The 16,309-nt window shown below is 43.2% G+C and overlaps 1 protein-coding gene across 2 annotated transcripts in view; it reads left to right on the forward strand.

Moving 5' to 3' along the window:
* The first annotated feature begins 1,268 nt into the window (after positions 1-1,268).
* The window catches only part of EZH1 (enhancer of zeste 1 polycomb repressive complex 2 subunit), a 38,503-nt gene continuing 23,462 nt past the window's right edge, over positions 1,269-16,309 (forward strand). For both annotated transcript variants that reach the window (XM_060781281.2, XM_060781282.2), the window contains exons 1-6: positions 1,269-1,357; positions 5,930-6,050; positions 8,355-8,483; positions 11,137-11,256; positions 13,033-13,153; positions 13,500-13,673. In XM_060781281.2, the coding sequence (XP_060637264.2) occupies positions 1,293-1,357; positions 5,930-6,050; positions 8,355-8,483; positions 11,137-11,256; positions 13,033-13,153; positions 13,500-13,673 (730 nt within the window). In that variant the 5' untranslated portion in view covers positions 1,269-1,292. The remainder of the gene's footprint in view (positions 1,358-5,929; positions 6,051-8,354; positions 8,484-11,136; positions 11,257-13,032; positions 13,154-13,499; positions 13,674-16,309) is intronic.

Raw genomic sequence — 16,309 nt, forward strand, 5'->3', positions numbered from 1 at the left:
TGAGAACCACTGTTCTAGATTATCAAGGCAGGATATCCCACATTATCTGAGTGTGGACTCAACCCAGCACAAGGCAGATATTGTGGGATTTTCTGTCTTGATATTCTGGGTTATAGAGCTGTGCAGGAGGGCCCTAAGTGCAACGACTAGGATTTGTAGTTTGGTGAGAACTGAAGGACTTGCAGAACCACAACTTCCTGGATTCCACAGCATTCATCCATGTAAGCCACTCCGAGTTCCCATTGGGGAGATGGTGGCGGGGTATAAATAAAGTTTATTATTGTCGAAGGCTTTCATGGCCGGAATCACTGGGTTGTTGTAGGTTTTTTCGGGCTATATGGCCATGGTCTAGAGGCATTCTCTCCTGACGTTTCGCCTGCATCTATGGCAAGCATCCTCAGAGGTAGTGAGGTCTGTTGGAACTAGGCAAAAGGGTTTATATATCTGTGGAATAACCAGGGTGGGACAAAGGACTCTTGTCTGCTGGAGCTAGGTGTGAATGTTTCAACTGACCACCTTGATTAGCATATAATAGCCTGACATTGCCTAGAGCAAACTTTTGTTGAGAGGTGATTAGACGTCCTTGTTTGTTTCCTCTCTGTTGTTGTGCTGTTGTAATTTTAGAGTTTTTTAATACTGGCAACAAAATTACAACAGCACAACAACAGAGAGGAAACAAACAAGGACGTCTAATCACCTCTCAACAAAAGTTTGCTCTAGGCAATGTCAGGCTATTATATGCTAATCAAGGTGGTCAGTTGAAACATTCACACCTAGCTCCAACAGACAAGAGTTCTTTGTCCCACCCTGGTTATTCCACAGATATATAAACCCTTTTTCCTAGTTCCAACAGACCTCACTACCTCTGAGGATGCTTGCCATAGATGCAGACGAAACGTCAGGAGAGAATGCCTCTAGACCATGGCCATATAGCCCGAAAAAACCTACAACAACCCAAAGTTTATTATTATTATTAAGGTCTGAAGTCCAAAACACCTGGAGGGGTGAAGTTTGCCCATGCATGATAACTAAACTATCTTGAGCCTCGACTGCCATATAATCCAGATTAATATAGTTAATCCATATTCTGTATGATCTGGCATTGTAGATCCAGCCGACGTTTCCCGCATTGGAAGAAAAAACAAAGTATTGGTTGTCTAGTTAGGAAGTTTATGGGTCTCTGCGGCAAAGGGGGGCGTGGCATTGGAAAGAGCCACGCGCCCCCTCTCGCGCTGGGAATTGGGCGGGGAGAGGAGGGAGAGGGGGGAAGAGCATGACGCGCGCTCTCACGCATGCGCGCTCTGGAGGGAGGGGGCTCTGCGCTCCCTGTAGGTCATCTGAGTGCGATGTCTAAGGAGTGAGTGGCGGAGGGGCCCCGAGGAAGGAGGGAGGGAGGGGCGCGCGGGCGGGCTCGGGGCGCGAGGAGCTGGGCCTCTCAGGCCTCCCTCGGAGGTGGGGCCGGGCCGGGCTGGGAGGAAGGGGCTTCTGGGCAGGAAGGGCGGGGAGGGGGAGCAGGACGCCTCAGGAGCCGGGCACGGGCGTGAGGGCGCTTTGGGGGCTGCTAGGCCCAGCCCTCCAGGGCAGGAAGGAGAGGCTTCAGTGGGGGCCTTCTCCCTGCGTCTTCCTCGCCTTCTTTGGCATGGGCCTCCTGCCAATTTAAATTTAAAGTGCGCAGTGGCTAGTTAAAATGGCTCGCCTCGCTTTCTGACCCGCAGCAAAGGGAATGTGTCAGCTTTCCTCACAGTATGGCACCCCCTTTGGCCCCTTCTACACTACCATTGAAGATTAGGATTATCCACTCTGGACTGGATTAAATATCGGTGGAGACTCAGATAATCCAGTTCAAAGTAGATCAAGTGGATCATCTTGAAGAGAGATGTTGACAAGCTGGAATGTGTCCAGAGGAAGGCGACTAAAATGATCAAGGGTCTGGAGAACAAGCCCTATGAGGAGTGGCTTAAGGAGCTGGGCATACTTAGCCTGAAGAAGAGAAGGCTGAGAGGGGATATGATAGCCATGTATAAATATGTGAGAGGAAGTCACAGGGAGGAGGGAGCAAGCTTGTTTTCTGCTTCCTTGGAGACTAGGATGCGGAACAGTGACTTCAAAGTACAAGAAAGGAGATTCCATCTGAACATGAGGAAGAACTTACTGACTGTGAGAGCCGTTCAGCAGTGGAACTCTCTGCCCCGGAGTGTGGTGGAGGCTCCTTCTTTGGAGGTTTTTAAACAGAGGCTAGATGGCCATCTGTCGGGGGTGCTTTGAATCAGGCATGTAGCGGGGGGGGGGAGGGCTTGAGGGGCTTAAGCCCCCCCCCCGAAATTCTCATGGTGGTCCACGAAAAGGCCTTACTGGTGCATTATTTAAACTGTTATGTTTATTCATATCATGATCTGATCACCATGCTCAATATATCTCATATGCATGGGGGTATTGGGGTAATGATACAAAAGGTTTGCTAGGCTAGACCCTCTTTCACTCAGACTCAGCCCCCCCCCCCCGAAACTCAGCCCCCCCCAACCCCCCGAAACAAAATCCTGGCTACGGGCCTGCTTTGAATGCAATATTCCTGCTTCTTGGCAAGGGGTTGGACTGGATGGCCCATGAGGTCTCTTCCAACTCTATCATTCTATGATCTGCATTGATCATTTAGGGCACTTCCACACAACTGAATAAAACTCCACATCATCTACTTTGAACTGGATTATATTGCAGTGTGGACTCAGATAACCCAGGGCCTTTCCACACAGCCCTGTATTCTAGATCAGTGCTTCTCAACCTGTGGGTTCCCAGATGTTTTGGCCTTCAACTCCCAGAAATCCTAGCAGCTGGTAAACACTGGGATTTCTGGGAATTGTAGGCAAAAATACCTGGGGACCCACAGGTTGAGAGGAGCCCCCGGTGGCGCAGTGGGTTCAACCCCTGTGCAGGCAGAATTGAAGACCGACAGGTCACAGGTTCAAATCCGGGGAAAGGCAGATGAACTCCCTCTATCAGCTCCAGCTCCTCATGCGGGGACATGAGAGAAGCCTCTAACAAGGATGATAAAAACATCCAATCATCCGGGCGTCCCCTGGGCACATTGGCCTGCAATTTGCCTTGCAGACGGCCAATTCTCTCACAACAGGAGCAACTCCTGACACGACAAAAAAACAAACAAACAAAACAAAAAACAGGTTGAGAACCACTGATCTAGATTATCAAGGCAGGAAATCCCACATTATCTGAGTGTGGACTCAAATAACCCAGTTCAAAGCAGATATTGTGGGATTTTCTTCTATGACGAAGAGCCATCAGGACTTTATTCATCCTTTTGGTTGCCCAACATTTTCTGATCTTCTTTATTGTGTCGTAAAACACCTCCCCCTCTTTTAGCGGTACCTAATTTCTCTAATTACAGTTAAAGCTGTTTTTGAACTGCTTAGGTCAACAGTAAGCTGGGCTGACAGTCAGCAGCTCACACTGAACCGGGGCTTCGAACTTGCAACCCTCCGGTTGATAAATCTTATAATTGCTGGTTATTTACCAGCTGTGCTAAACCCCCGGCCCCTTCTTACACTGCCATATAATCCAAATTATCAACACAGATAATCTACATTATCTGCTTTGAACTAGATTACATGAATCTACACTGCCAGGTAATAATAATATTATAATAATATTCTTTTTTTAATACCCCACCACCATCTCCCCAAAGGGTACTCGGTGCAGCTGACATGAGGCCAAACCCTAAGGTGCAATACAGCAAAAATAAAATACAGACTACAGACAACATAAATTGCATCAGAATAAAATACATACAGTAACAAAATAACATAAATAAAGCAAATTAACACAATGTAAAATCAAATGGGCAGAATGAGCAGGCCAAATGGACAAGGCAAAAGGATAATCCAGTTCAAAGCAGATACGGTAATCTGGGTTTTATATGGCAGTGTAGAAGGGGCCTCAGATAATCCAGGTCAAAGCAGATAATGTGCCCTTAGAGATTTATTTCTAGAGAGAACACTTTTTAGTACTCCCTAAGTTCTCCAATGCAGTTTGGTGGTCAGCTCCCAGGAGAAATTGATCATGGGACCTAGAAATTCCTAGAGGTGTTCTCTTAGGTTAAAAAAAAGTAAATTATTTTCTCACTAGTCGTCCCCTGCCAAGTTGCTGTGGCCCAGTCTGGTGATCTGGAAAATAAAGTAATGGTTTCTAATCTATGTAATTTCTTTTTGCTTGTGGGTAAACAGTATTTCTTTGTCAGGGTTGATGTGGAAAGTGTCTGGTTTGCCTACTCTGGAACATGGAACATATCATTGTCCTTCTTTAGGACTCCCTTTCAAATCTATGATATTATATCGCTCTGTGTGTGAATCATATATATCTATCTCTATGGCTGGATGGCTCTTTGTCAGGAGGGCTTTGATTAGATTTTCTTGCCCTGGTGAAGAGAGTTGGACTGGATGGCCTTAAGTATTTTCTTTTGGTCATGGGAGTTCTGTGGGAAATTTGCCCCAATTCTGTCGTTTGTGGGGTTCAGAATGCTCTTTGATTGTAGGTGGACTATAAATCCCAGTAACTACAACTCCCAAATGTCAAGGTCTATTTCCCCCAAACTCCATCTGTGTTCATATTTGGGCATATGGAATATTTGTGCCAAGTTTGGTCCAGATCCATCATTGTTTGAGTCCAAAGTGGTCTCTGGATGTAGGTGAACTACAACTCCCAAACTCAAGGTCAATGCCCACCAAACCCTTCTAGTGTTTTCCGTTGTTTATGGGAGTCCTGTGTGTCACCTTTGGTTCAATTCCATCATTGGTGGAGTTCAGAATGCTCTTTGATTGTAGGTGAACTATAAATCCCAAGAACTACAACTCCCAAATGACAAAATAAAAAAAATGAGTGAAGGACATATATTGGGTTGTTAGGTGTATGCTATCCAAATTTGGTGTCAATTCACCCACTGGTTTTTGAGTTGTGTTAATCCCACAAATGAACATTACATTTTTATTTATATAGATTGTTTTTAATTTCAAAAGGGTCCTGTTCCCCTAACCCCAGCAAATGTGATGGACTGATTGTAATCATATTGTTGCCTCAACTTTGTTCATTAATCACATCCACTCATTACATGCAAACTCTCAAGCTGAAATGTAATCCTGACAGTATCCTGGAATCCACATGAACTTCAAATATGGTTTTGCGGTTTCAGTGGTGTTGATAATTGAGACAGTGGATTATGACTCATCCGGTGTCAGATAAGTTTTTTCAACTTCACTGTGCCAATACAAAAAGAAAAAGAAAACTTTCTTGACTTCACTGTACTAATACCAAAAGGGGGAAAAACCCTTATTTCATAAGAAGCTTAAATGTGGGAACAATGACTAAAAAAGAAAGGTGACACTGAACAAAATATGAACAAAATAATTCTCAAGGCTTTCAGGATGCATTCATTTCTTGGTATCTTCTAGGGTTTAGCATCTGGGTACCAAAATCTTTAAATGCTCAAGTTCCATTAAATATCACAGCATAGTTAAATGCTGTCACTTGTTTAAAACAGCAAACATCTCTAAGCAAGTGCTGGAAAGTGACTGAAGATCTGAAATAGTAGAATGCTTTAGCAGAGTATTTCTAAATGATGTAGTGATTGCATTCAGCAAATGCAAGGTTTGCTTTTGTCATCTTTTTTCAAGAAATATTTTTCTGGCATTTTTGGTTGAATCCATGGATGCAGAAACCGTGAATACAGAGAACCGACTATTTCTTTTCTCTCTTCTGTATTCAGTTTTACAAAAAAAACCAAATAAACTAATTTTCAGAAGTCATACAAGTCAGAAAATATAGTTTCTTCAGGAAGTTATTTCCTCTTAAGCTGCCTTCACACAGCTTGATTAAAGTCCTTCTACTTCTGTTCATATAGCTCTTCATCTTTTTTTCTCTCCAGAAAAGTAGAAATTCCAGCCCCACCAACATCAAAATGTATCTTTTACTGGAAAAGAAAAGTCAAGTCAGAATACATGCGCCTTAGGCAGCTCAAGAGACTTCAAGCAAACATGGGAGCCAAGGTAAAATATAGCTGATTGTGGATAGAAATATTCCCTCTAAGGGGTGGACAGATGGGTTGTGAGTACATTAAATTTCTACTTTGTAGTTGACTTTCTATCCTCAAGGAAAAGAAGAAGGTAAATAATTTTTGGATAATCTCTAGAACAGGGAGGGGTCCTCAAAACTTTTAAAGCTGAGGGCTGGTTGGGTGGGGGGAGGGGCTATAGTTTGAAAAAAAATGAACAAATTCCTATGAACACTGCACATATCTTATTTTTGGTACAAAAAAATATGAAAGAACAATACAATTTTTTTTAAATGAACGATTTTAACCTACCATATTTTCCTGCGTACTAGATTACTTTTTAGGCCTGAAAAATCTTATGAAAAGTCGAGGGTTGTCTAGTATGCTGGGTATAAAATTAAAATAATAATAATTAAAAGAAAAAAATAAAATAAACTACCTTAGGAGGGAGGGAGGAAAAGGAGGGTGGAGAGAGTGCATGGGGAGGAGGAGCTGCAGGCCGTATTGCCATGGTGACTGGCCGGGGGTGATCTCCCACTGGGCTGTCCCTGCAGCCCCCACCACTTTCCCTGCTCTAGTTTCATGGCCCTCCTCTGCCCCTGACGCTCACCTCCTTCAAAGGCCATTGGGCTTGTCTAAGTCCAAGGAAGCGCCTTCGGACGACTCCCAGCAGCCCCAGGCAGCGTGCCTGGGATGTGCTCGCTAAGGCATTCTGGGAGCCATAGTGTCCTGACTCCTACAGCTCTTAGAATGCCTCAGCGAGCACATCCCAGGCATGCTGCTGCCGGGGCTGCAGGGAGTCATTGTCCGATGGCGCTTCCTTGCACCTCTGGAGGACGACTCCCAGCAGCCCCGGGCGGCAACATCCCTGGGATGTGCTTGCTGAGACATTCTGAGAGCCGTAGGAGTCGGAACTATGGTTCCCAGAAGGCCGGGCAGCAGCATCCCAGGCACCCTGCTTCCCGGGCTGCAGGGAGAAGTCCGAAGACGCAAGGAAGCACCTTCGTAAGACTCCCAGCAGCCCTGTCGACTCCTACGGCTCTCAGACGATGACTTCCTGCAACCCCGTCAGCAGCGTGCCTGGGATGTGCTCGCTGAGCATTCTGGAAGCCATAGTTTCCTGACTCCTATGGCTCTCAGAATGCCTCAGCGAGCACATCCCAGGCATGTCGCCGCCCAGGGCTGCTGGGAGTCGCCATCCGGAGGCGCAAGGAAGTGCCTTCAGACAGCGACTCCCTGCAGCCCCAGCAGCAGCATGCCTGGGATGTGCTCACTGAGGCATTCTGGGAGCCGTAGTTCCCTGACTCATACGGCTCCCAGAATGCCTCAGAAAGCACATCCCAGGTATGCCGCCGCTCGGGACAGCTGGGAGTCATCTTCCAGAGGCACTTCCTTGGGCCTAAGACAAGCCCAGGGGCCTTCTGAGGAGGGCCTTGAAAGTAGAGTGGGTAGAGCGGCAGGGGCCACGGGGACAGTCCAGCAGGCCATCACCCCCAGCCAGTCTCTGTAATGCGGAGTCATCTTAAACGGCAAGTATATCCCTAACTCTGTATTTTGTGTTGAAAAGTTTGGGGGGGGGGGTCGTCTTATAACCTCAGTCGCCTTTTATGCTGGAAAATACGGTACATAAACTTACCAGTATTTCAGTGGGAAATGTGTGTCTGCTTTTGGCTGATGAGATAGTCAAATTAATTAGATTGTTATTGTGTGCCTTCAAGTTGTTTCAGACCTAGGCCAACCCTAAGTCTAAAGTTTAGGGTGGAGGTCAGGTAAGCGACCTTGACGGGCAGCATTTGACCCACAGGCCTAAGTTTGGGGATCCCTGCTCTAGACTATCCCTCCCCCTGTTTCATGCCTAAGTGTCAGTGATTCAAATAACCATTGAGATAAACCTGCTAGAAGAAAATGACTTCAATATATTTTCCGTCCTGGGGAACAATACAAGATAGAGACCTGTCACAAACTAGTTTAGGGGGAGCAGATCAGAATGAACAGTTTTAGTCTCAATTACAGGGGAATAATGAAGGTGCTCTTTGTGCTTTCTTCCTCCACTTCATGGATTTCCAGCTGCCTGAGGCAACTCAGGCAACTTCTGATGAAGAGGCAAGCATTTGGCATTATAGTTTGATAGCGTAAACATAGATCATAGCAGAAATAGCCTTCAGGATTACAGAGATATATTAATATTCCTTTCTCAGATTTGGGAACTGAGTTCATGGAATATGCTTGAAGGCAAAAAGGGGATTTAAGAGTTTTGAGGTTGGTCCAAACTGCTTCTCTTTTCCGTTTTGCCTCCCAGGCTTTGTTTGCGTCTAACTACGCAAAGGTTCAAGAAAAGCTAGACGTCCTGAACGATGATTGGAAGAAGCTGAGAGTTCAACCTATTCAATCAATGAAGCTAGTTGGTGGGCACCCTTTTCTCAAACAGGTATGCAAAGAGGGTGATCTCTGGATACATCAGTTTTCTAGCACAATATTGTGTCATAGGATACTCTATGATCCTTTCCTAGAAATTGGAGTCACATGCAAGAATAATATCTACCTAGTTTTCCACATTGTTTACTGTTCCAGACTTCCATGCAGCATGTTGCTTTGCTGAGGTTGGCACTCTTCACGTTAGTTGGAAAGGAGTTGTAGAATTTGTGGTATTATTTGTGTCAGATATATAAAATACTCTCCCACAAAAATTCTGCATTTTTTTACAACTGCAGGGGAAAATTCAGATACGACATTGAATATTTATATGTTTACCAGCTTTCCCCTGCCACGCGTTGCTGTGGCCCACATGGGGATTCTGGGTGGGAGGTTTGATCCATTTCTATCATTGGTGGGGTTCAGAATGCTCTGTGATTGTAGATGAACTATAAATCCCAGCAACTACAACTCCCAAATGTCAAGATTCTTTTTTCCCAAACTCCACCAGTGTTCACATTTGGGCATATTGAGTATTTGTGAAGAGTTTGGTACAGATCCATCATTGTTTGAGTGATCTCTGGATGTAGGTGAACTGCAACTCCAAAGCCAAAGGACACTGCCTACCAAACCCTTCAGTATTTTCTGTTGGTAATGAGAGTTCTGTGTGCTAAGTTTGGTTCAATTCCATCGTTGGTGCGGTTCAGAATGCTCTTTGAATGTAGGTGAACTATAAATCCCAGCAACTACAACTCCCAAATGACAAAATCAATTTTTTTGAGTGAAGGACATACATTGGGTTGTTAGGTGTCTTCTGTCCAAATTTGATGTCAATTAATCCAGTGGTTTTTGAGTTCAGTTAACAAACGAACATTACATTTTTATTTATGTAGATTTTGCACTTGCTGTCCCCTGTCATGTGTTGGCCCTGTCTGGGTATATGTGATTTGTGTGTGTATATATTTGTGTTTTGTGTATATATGTGTGTTTGCATGTGTATATATAGATATATGGGGGGGGGGGGTATCCGCATGTGTTTGATTTTTTTTTAATTTTTAGCTTTTTAAGTCCCTTCCCCTGTGTTTTTCAGTGTTTTTGTGAGTGATGGTCACTTGTTGGCCTGATAGGTGTATTGGGTCCAAATTTGGTGTCAATTTGTTCAGTGGTTTTTGAGTTATATTAATCCCACAAACAAACATTACATTTTTATTTATATAGATTTTATTTTGCCACTCACCTCCACCACAGTTGTCTAGTCCCTATACATGACAACCAGTGATACAGATAAATACATGCAGATGATCATTTTAAAAACATTAAATATTCTCTGAAGTCAGGAGCACAATTTCACTTTCTAACTGTCTAGGAAGCAGCAACAGCATGAATTAACAGAAGGACTTCCCTGTACACAGCCAGAGCTTTCATCTGCTGGCATGTGCCCTTCATTCACGGCTGCAGCTTCCTCTCTCCATAGTAGTCCCATTGTGTATATGAATTTCTATATCCTTGTGTTTTCTTTAGTCCCTCTGTTCTCATTAAAGGAGAGGGGAAACTGTGTGGTCTGTTGACCGTATGTAGAAGGCAAGGTCATTTTGTAGATTCCAGGCCCAATGATGCCTTGCTGCCACACCAAAAAATTTGAAAGGGAAGCAGAATTGTCTTTTCAATGTTGATGTTTTATACTATTTTTATCGATGGCATTGAACTGTTGACAACACTGTGAACCACCCTGAGTCCCCTTAGGGATTGAGAAGGGTGATATAAAAATGCCGCAAATAAATAAATAAATTCTTAAAAGTGGCAGTGTTTGCATTTAAGAAGGCACAGTGCCTCCCCTTAACTTAGAAAATCAAAATTAGAAGTATGTCTGAGCACTTCTGCTTTTGTTTTGTTTTTTGTCAGTTTTGCTCTCTTTTGGGGGGGGGGGGATGTTTTGGTTTTTGTTTGGTTTGGGCGGGGGTATTTTGGGTATTTTTGGAGCTGATGCAATCAGTAGCAGATTCCCAGGGTGAGCATTGGATGTCCTATCCTGCCAAAGTAGGTCAGGAATTTCACCTAGCTCACAGATTAGGATGGAATAATAGTTTATAGCAATATTAAAACCTGAAATCCTTCAGGTAATACAGATTAGCAAGTCTGGCCATGTTAAGAGTGTCTTGCATTGGATACTGACCACAGCCCACTACTCTGATAAGGGGTGAGAGCTTGAAAACCAGTAAGTTTAATCCTTTTGGTGGTCTGAATGCATGCGGAGAAGTAAGGTAAGTAGATCTTGTGTTCAGAGAATCCCAAAATCTGTGTAGCACTAACAAGAAGGTCCCTACCCCCTTCACATCACAGGTTGAAGAATCTTGGGGCAGGGTCTCTTATATATATTTGTTACGATTGTTCTGATCCTAAACTGCTCAGGCCTTGAAAAGTAAGAACAAATGCTTTCTCTGTAGCGTTGAAGCAAGGTAATTGAGCTGCTGATGTAATATCATTTAATAAACTGGCTTCATAATGCCTCCCTGAGGAAATGGCCCCTATTCACGATAACTAACATACATTGCTTTTGTCCACTTTGGAAAATGTAATAAAATGGCCATAATAATTTGCAGAAGCAGTCCTGTTTTGGAGGGCTATTGTGTGGATCCATCATTTCTTACAAACTTTTCTCCCTCCTCCAGTGCACAGTTGAGAGCACATTTCCCAACTGGAGTACACAGACGCTGTTCATGAGGACCCTAAATACCGTAGCTCTGGTGCCCATCATGTACTCCTGGTCCCCACTCCAGCAGAATTTCATGGTAGGTGACCAGTTGCACTCACAAATAACAGCTTGAGTCTTAACCTCTTCCTTTGAATCTGGGTCTCAGAGTTTTGTATTTTGTTGGGGATTCCACAGAGGGTCTGTGCTATATATTGCTCAAACATTTATTTGAGTAGACTATGATCCCCATATTTGTGGTTACATCTACCCACATCTGATAAAATATGTCCACTCCAGGGATTTTCTAGCTCCTCCAGGTGATTTTATGGTATGCTTCTACAAGGTGAGGCAGCATAATTTCCTTTTTTCAAAACTTAATAAAACCCATTGTATGAATCAGAAATTTTAAATTTTTTATAATGTAGGCGCATACCTAAAGTTTTGTTTTAAGTAGTTTTGAACATCAAATTAGGTAGGTGATGTCCCCCATTCTCCATACACTGAGTAAACCGATTTCTGGCATTTGTCATTACTCTTGCCAGCATAGCAGGTGTTATGTTGGCAATTTCTTCCTGGATATTGGTCTTCAAATCTTGTAGGGTCCTTGGACGGTTCACATAAACACAGGATTTCAAAAAAACCCATAGAAAAAAAATCATAAGGGGCCAAATCTGGAGATCGGGCTGGCCACTCCAAATCCACTCGAAAAGTAGGCCTCAACAGCAAAAGCATGCTCCTCACTGCTTCATTGGCTGCCGATAAGTTGGCGAGCCAAATTCAAGGTGCAGGTCATGACCTATAAAGCCCTAAACGGCTCGGGCCCTGCCTATCTCCGCGATCGCATCCCCTTCTATGAACCGGCACGAACTCTAAGATCTTCCGGGAAGGCCCTCCTCTTGGTCCCACTACTGTCTCAAGCACGATTGGTGGGGACAAGAGAGAGGGCCTTCTCAGTTGTGGCCCCCCGCCTCTGAAACGCCCTTCCAAGGGAAATAAGACAGGTCTCATCTCTCCCCTCCTTTCGTAAGAGCTTCAAGACCTGGTGGTTTCAACAAGCCTTTGAAAATGGCCAGTTCTAACTCAGGCCTACACATTGTCAAATACAGCCTTATTCTTCCTACCAATTACCCAGATCATTTCCTCTAGTCAGCCACAGACCTGTACCTAATATTATTGTTGCCTGCCATAGCATTGTATTTAATTCCCGGGGCCCCTAGAATTTTTGGGCTTGCACAAATCTTGGCCCCGGCCTTTTAAAATTTTTAAATTGCCTTGAACAGGCAGGGTTACTTTTAATATATGTGTGTTATGGCGACAATTTTTATGTGTATTTTGTTTTGTTAATCTTATGGTTATGTTGTTTTTACTTTGTATGTTCTGTGATTTTTACCTGGGAACCGCTCTTGAGTCCCCTCGGGGAGATGGTGCGGTATATAAATAAAGTTTATTATTATTATTATTATTATTATTATTATTATTATCATCATCAAAAATTCAATCATTTATTTATTTACAAATCTGGATTACTGAATCCATCGATGTAGAGTTCATGGATACGGAGGGCCAACTGTATTGGAGAAACTGTCCTATACTGATAAGAATTGCCTATTCCACAATGCTGGGCAAAATAAAAATCCATCTATTCCACCCAGCACAGGTGGTGGTGGACTACAACTCCCATCAGTAGCCATGCTGGGTAACGATGAAGGGAGTTGTAGTCCATTATATCTGGAGAACAGTAGACTGAGGAGATAAAAAGTCCCTGTGGCATTTTGTGAAGGCAGCTGTGCAATCTGCCGTTTGCAGGCCCTCCTGATGAGTGGACAAGAAACAACTGCTTCCCTCCCTCAGGATCTGTTTGCCCCATTTTCAGGTCGAGGATGAAACTGTTCTGTGCAACATCCCTTACATGGGCGATGAGGTGAAAGAGGAAGATGAAACTTTCATTGAGGAACTCATTAACAACTATGATGGCAAAGTCCATGGAGAGGAAGGTACCCAGGTTTTTATATAGATATATTGGGAGAAGTGGGGGAGAATGTGTGAAGGAATTGCTGCATCCTTAGCCCTTCATTTTGGGATTTTAACAATTGCATTATATAGATTTTAATGTCATTTGGTTTGTGTCATGGCACTCAAATCCATGATATAAAACCTGCATTTCTTACTGAAGCTGATCACTCCCCATTAAGTGAGGTGGTCTTACCAATTCGGCCACTTCTTCCTTCCACAGCTGCTCTTGAATTCTGTCCTGATCAGTGATGTTGATATTTCCCCCCACTGATCCAATTGAGTGGGGTTATCCTCCTAAAATATCATTCAGCCAATTATTCCTTCCAGAAATGCTCTCGGGTTCTGTCCTGATCAGTGATGCTGTGTTCCTGGAGTTGGTAGAAGCACTGAATCAATACTCTGAGGAAGAAGAAGATGGGCTCGATGGTGTTGAAGGCAAACAGGAAACTGGGAAGGAGGAGCTGCCCATCACCCGCAAGAGGAAGCGGCTTTCGGTGGAAAGTAAGTCTTGCCTGTCAGTCATGAAGCTTTGTAACTTTCGACACCCCATGTCTCATGTCTCTTCTGCTCCTACCTTATACAAGATGGCATATATAGCCAAGCAAAGAGGCTAAACTTCAACTCCAGGTTTTGTAATAATAATAATAATAATAATAATAATAATAATAATAATAATAATACTTTATTTATACCCCGCCAAGGGACTCGAGTAGATAAGGCCAACCCCAACAACACATCAGTAAAACAAGAAAGCAATAAACAATGCAATACAATACAAATTAATATAAATCACATATAACAATAACACACAAGGATTTAAAATCTATGGCCAGGCCAAATGAAATAGTTTAAAAATTTAAAAATAAACATTGGGTATGAACAACGTAAGATATGGTAGGAAGGTTTTAACAAAGGGAGGGGCGCAGTCCAATGCAATCCAATAGTTAAAGTGCATTCTGAGGACATATTGCTGGGAATTATTTCTTTATTCCGGGAAGGCACACTGCAAAAGACACATTTTCAGGCTCCTTCTAAAGACTGCCAATGTTGGGGCATGCCTGATATCCTCTGGAAGCGAGTTCCAGAGTCGAGGGGCCACCACTGAGAAGGCCCTCTCCCTTGTCTTCACCAATCGTACCTGCGAGGGAGGCCGGAGCGCGAGCAGGGCCTCTCCAGATGATTGAAGAGATTGTGTGGGTTCGTACACAGAAATGCGGTCGCACAGGTAAGCGGGTCCCAAACCATTCAGGGCTTTGTAGGTAAGAAACTGCACCTTGAATTGGGACCGGAAGATGAACGGCAGCCAATGGAGCTCCTTAAACGGGGGATTGACTGCTCCCTGTAAGTCGCATGTTTATGTACCTTAGGAATTTGGAGAGCGGGATCATATCCTTTCCCACCATAAATATTTTTAAAAAGCAGAGCTTACTGTAAGCTCTAAAATCAGGACAGTAAATAGCAACACTCAAAAAACGGGTATTCCAGTCTGGGCCAGCTAACACCTCGCAACAAAGAATTCCTCCAGGCAGCAACCAGCCAGGCTTTGGAGCTGCAAGGCCATTTTACTTGGTTTTGTACTTAAATTAACTGTTTTCAATTGCATTTTTATGTCTTTGATACTGACTCTAAACCGCCCTGAGTTGCCTGCGGGCTGAGAGAGGCGGCATATAAATGTAGTAAATAAATAAATAAATGCTAATCAAGGTGGCCAATTGCAAAATTCACACTTGCTTCAAGCGGATAAGAGTTCTTTCTGCCACCCTGGACATTCCACAGATATATAAACCTCACTTGCCTAGTTTCCAAAAGACTTCACAACCTCTGAGGATGCCTGCTATAGATGTGGGTGAAATGTCAGGAGGGAATGCTTCTGGAGCATGGCCATATAGCCTGGAAAATTCACAGCAACACAGTGATTCCGGCCATGAAAGCCTTTGACAACACAGAGCTTACTGTACCGACTGGAGAATATATTTATTTAGGTGCACAACCTTTTCATTGCCTCATCTTTCCATCTACTTTTTCATATATCTTATCTGAAATATCTGGACAAGGAAGCCATTGTAGTCAAGTGTTTTTGTAAAAAAATTTCACTTGTGATAGTGCCATTGCTCTGGGAATGAAAAGGATGGTAATCATAGTAGTATATTTTGCTATAATTCTATTCAGTCATTTCCACATTGAACAGGTTTTTGGAAATATTTGCCATGCAAAGTTCAGACATAAATATTTTTGTGTATAAGATTTTGAACGTGTTCCTTTTCCATGTACAGAAATTGTGGATTAAACAGCCGAAATACATTTCGGTTTGCATTTAGGTTTAGGAAATGAGGATGTGACTAACTGTGATAACATTGATACTTGAAGTCTTGTCCACCTAATATACCCACATAGTATACTTCTTAATTCTTACAGGAGAATTTATAGAAGGAACCTTTTGGGCTTTCCTTTGTAGACGCCATTGACATTCTTCTGTCATAGAAGGTGGTTTATTGTCTGGTACTGATTAAACCATATATTTACTTTGAACAGCTACTACATATTGTCCTCTAGAGGACGGGTTCCCAAATCCTGGTTCAAGGTTCCCTTATTGTTTCAGTATCTTTTCCAATTCTGCCTTTTTGAAAGCTTAGGGAGAGAAATAAGACCCGAGCCCCCACCTCCAATGAAGCATTGCGCTTTCCCCTCTCTGAGAAATGTCCCTTGATTTATTCATGGGTTATATCAAAGTCCACAATTATAGCCTGAAAACCTGCCTTCAACTTATATAGGAAGCCAATTTATACACTAGTATATACAGTATATCCCTCCTTCCTCCCAGACTTAGAACTGAAGAATGGTTTACAAACCCTAAAATTACTGCAGTCGAACACCACCAACCCCCCCCCCCCTCCTCTTTCTTCCAGATTAGACCATACAAATCAGTGTATTAATATCTGGATGTTAATCCCAATCACTATATAACAAAATTTGAAAAAAAATGTTCCTGGACAAATTGGTCATCATTCGAAAATTACTTAAATGAGAAGAGTCAATAGGACAAATAAGACTATCCTCTGGGATGTTTATTTGAAATATTTTTCATTGCCCCTTTTTAGACATATGAGTGAAAAGGAGTCCTCAGAGGGAAATGAGAA

The sequence above is a fragment of the Anolis sagrei genome, chromosome 6 (genome assembly GCF_037176765.1).
Source record: "Anolis sagrei isolate rAnoSag1 chromosome 6, rAnoSag1.mat, whole genome shotgun sequence".
Taxonomy (NCBI): Eukaryota; Metazoa; Chordata; class Lepidosauria; order Squamata; family Dactyloidae; genus Anolis; species Anolis sagrei.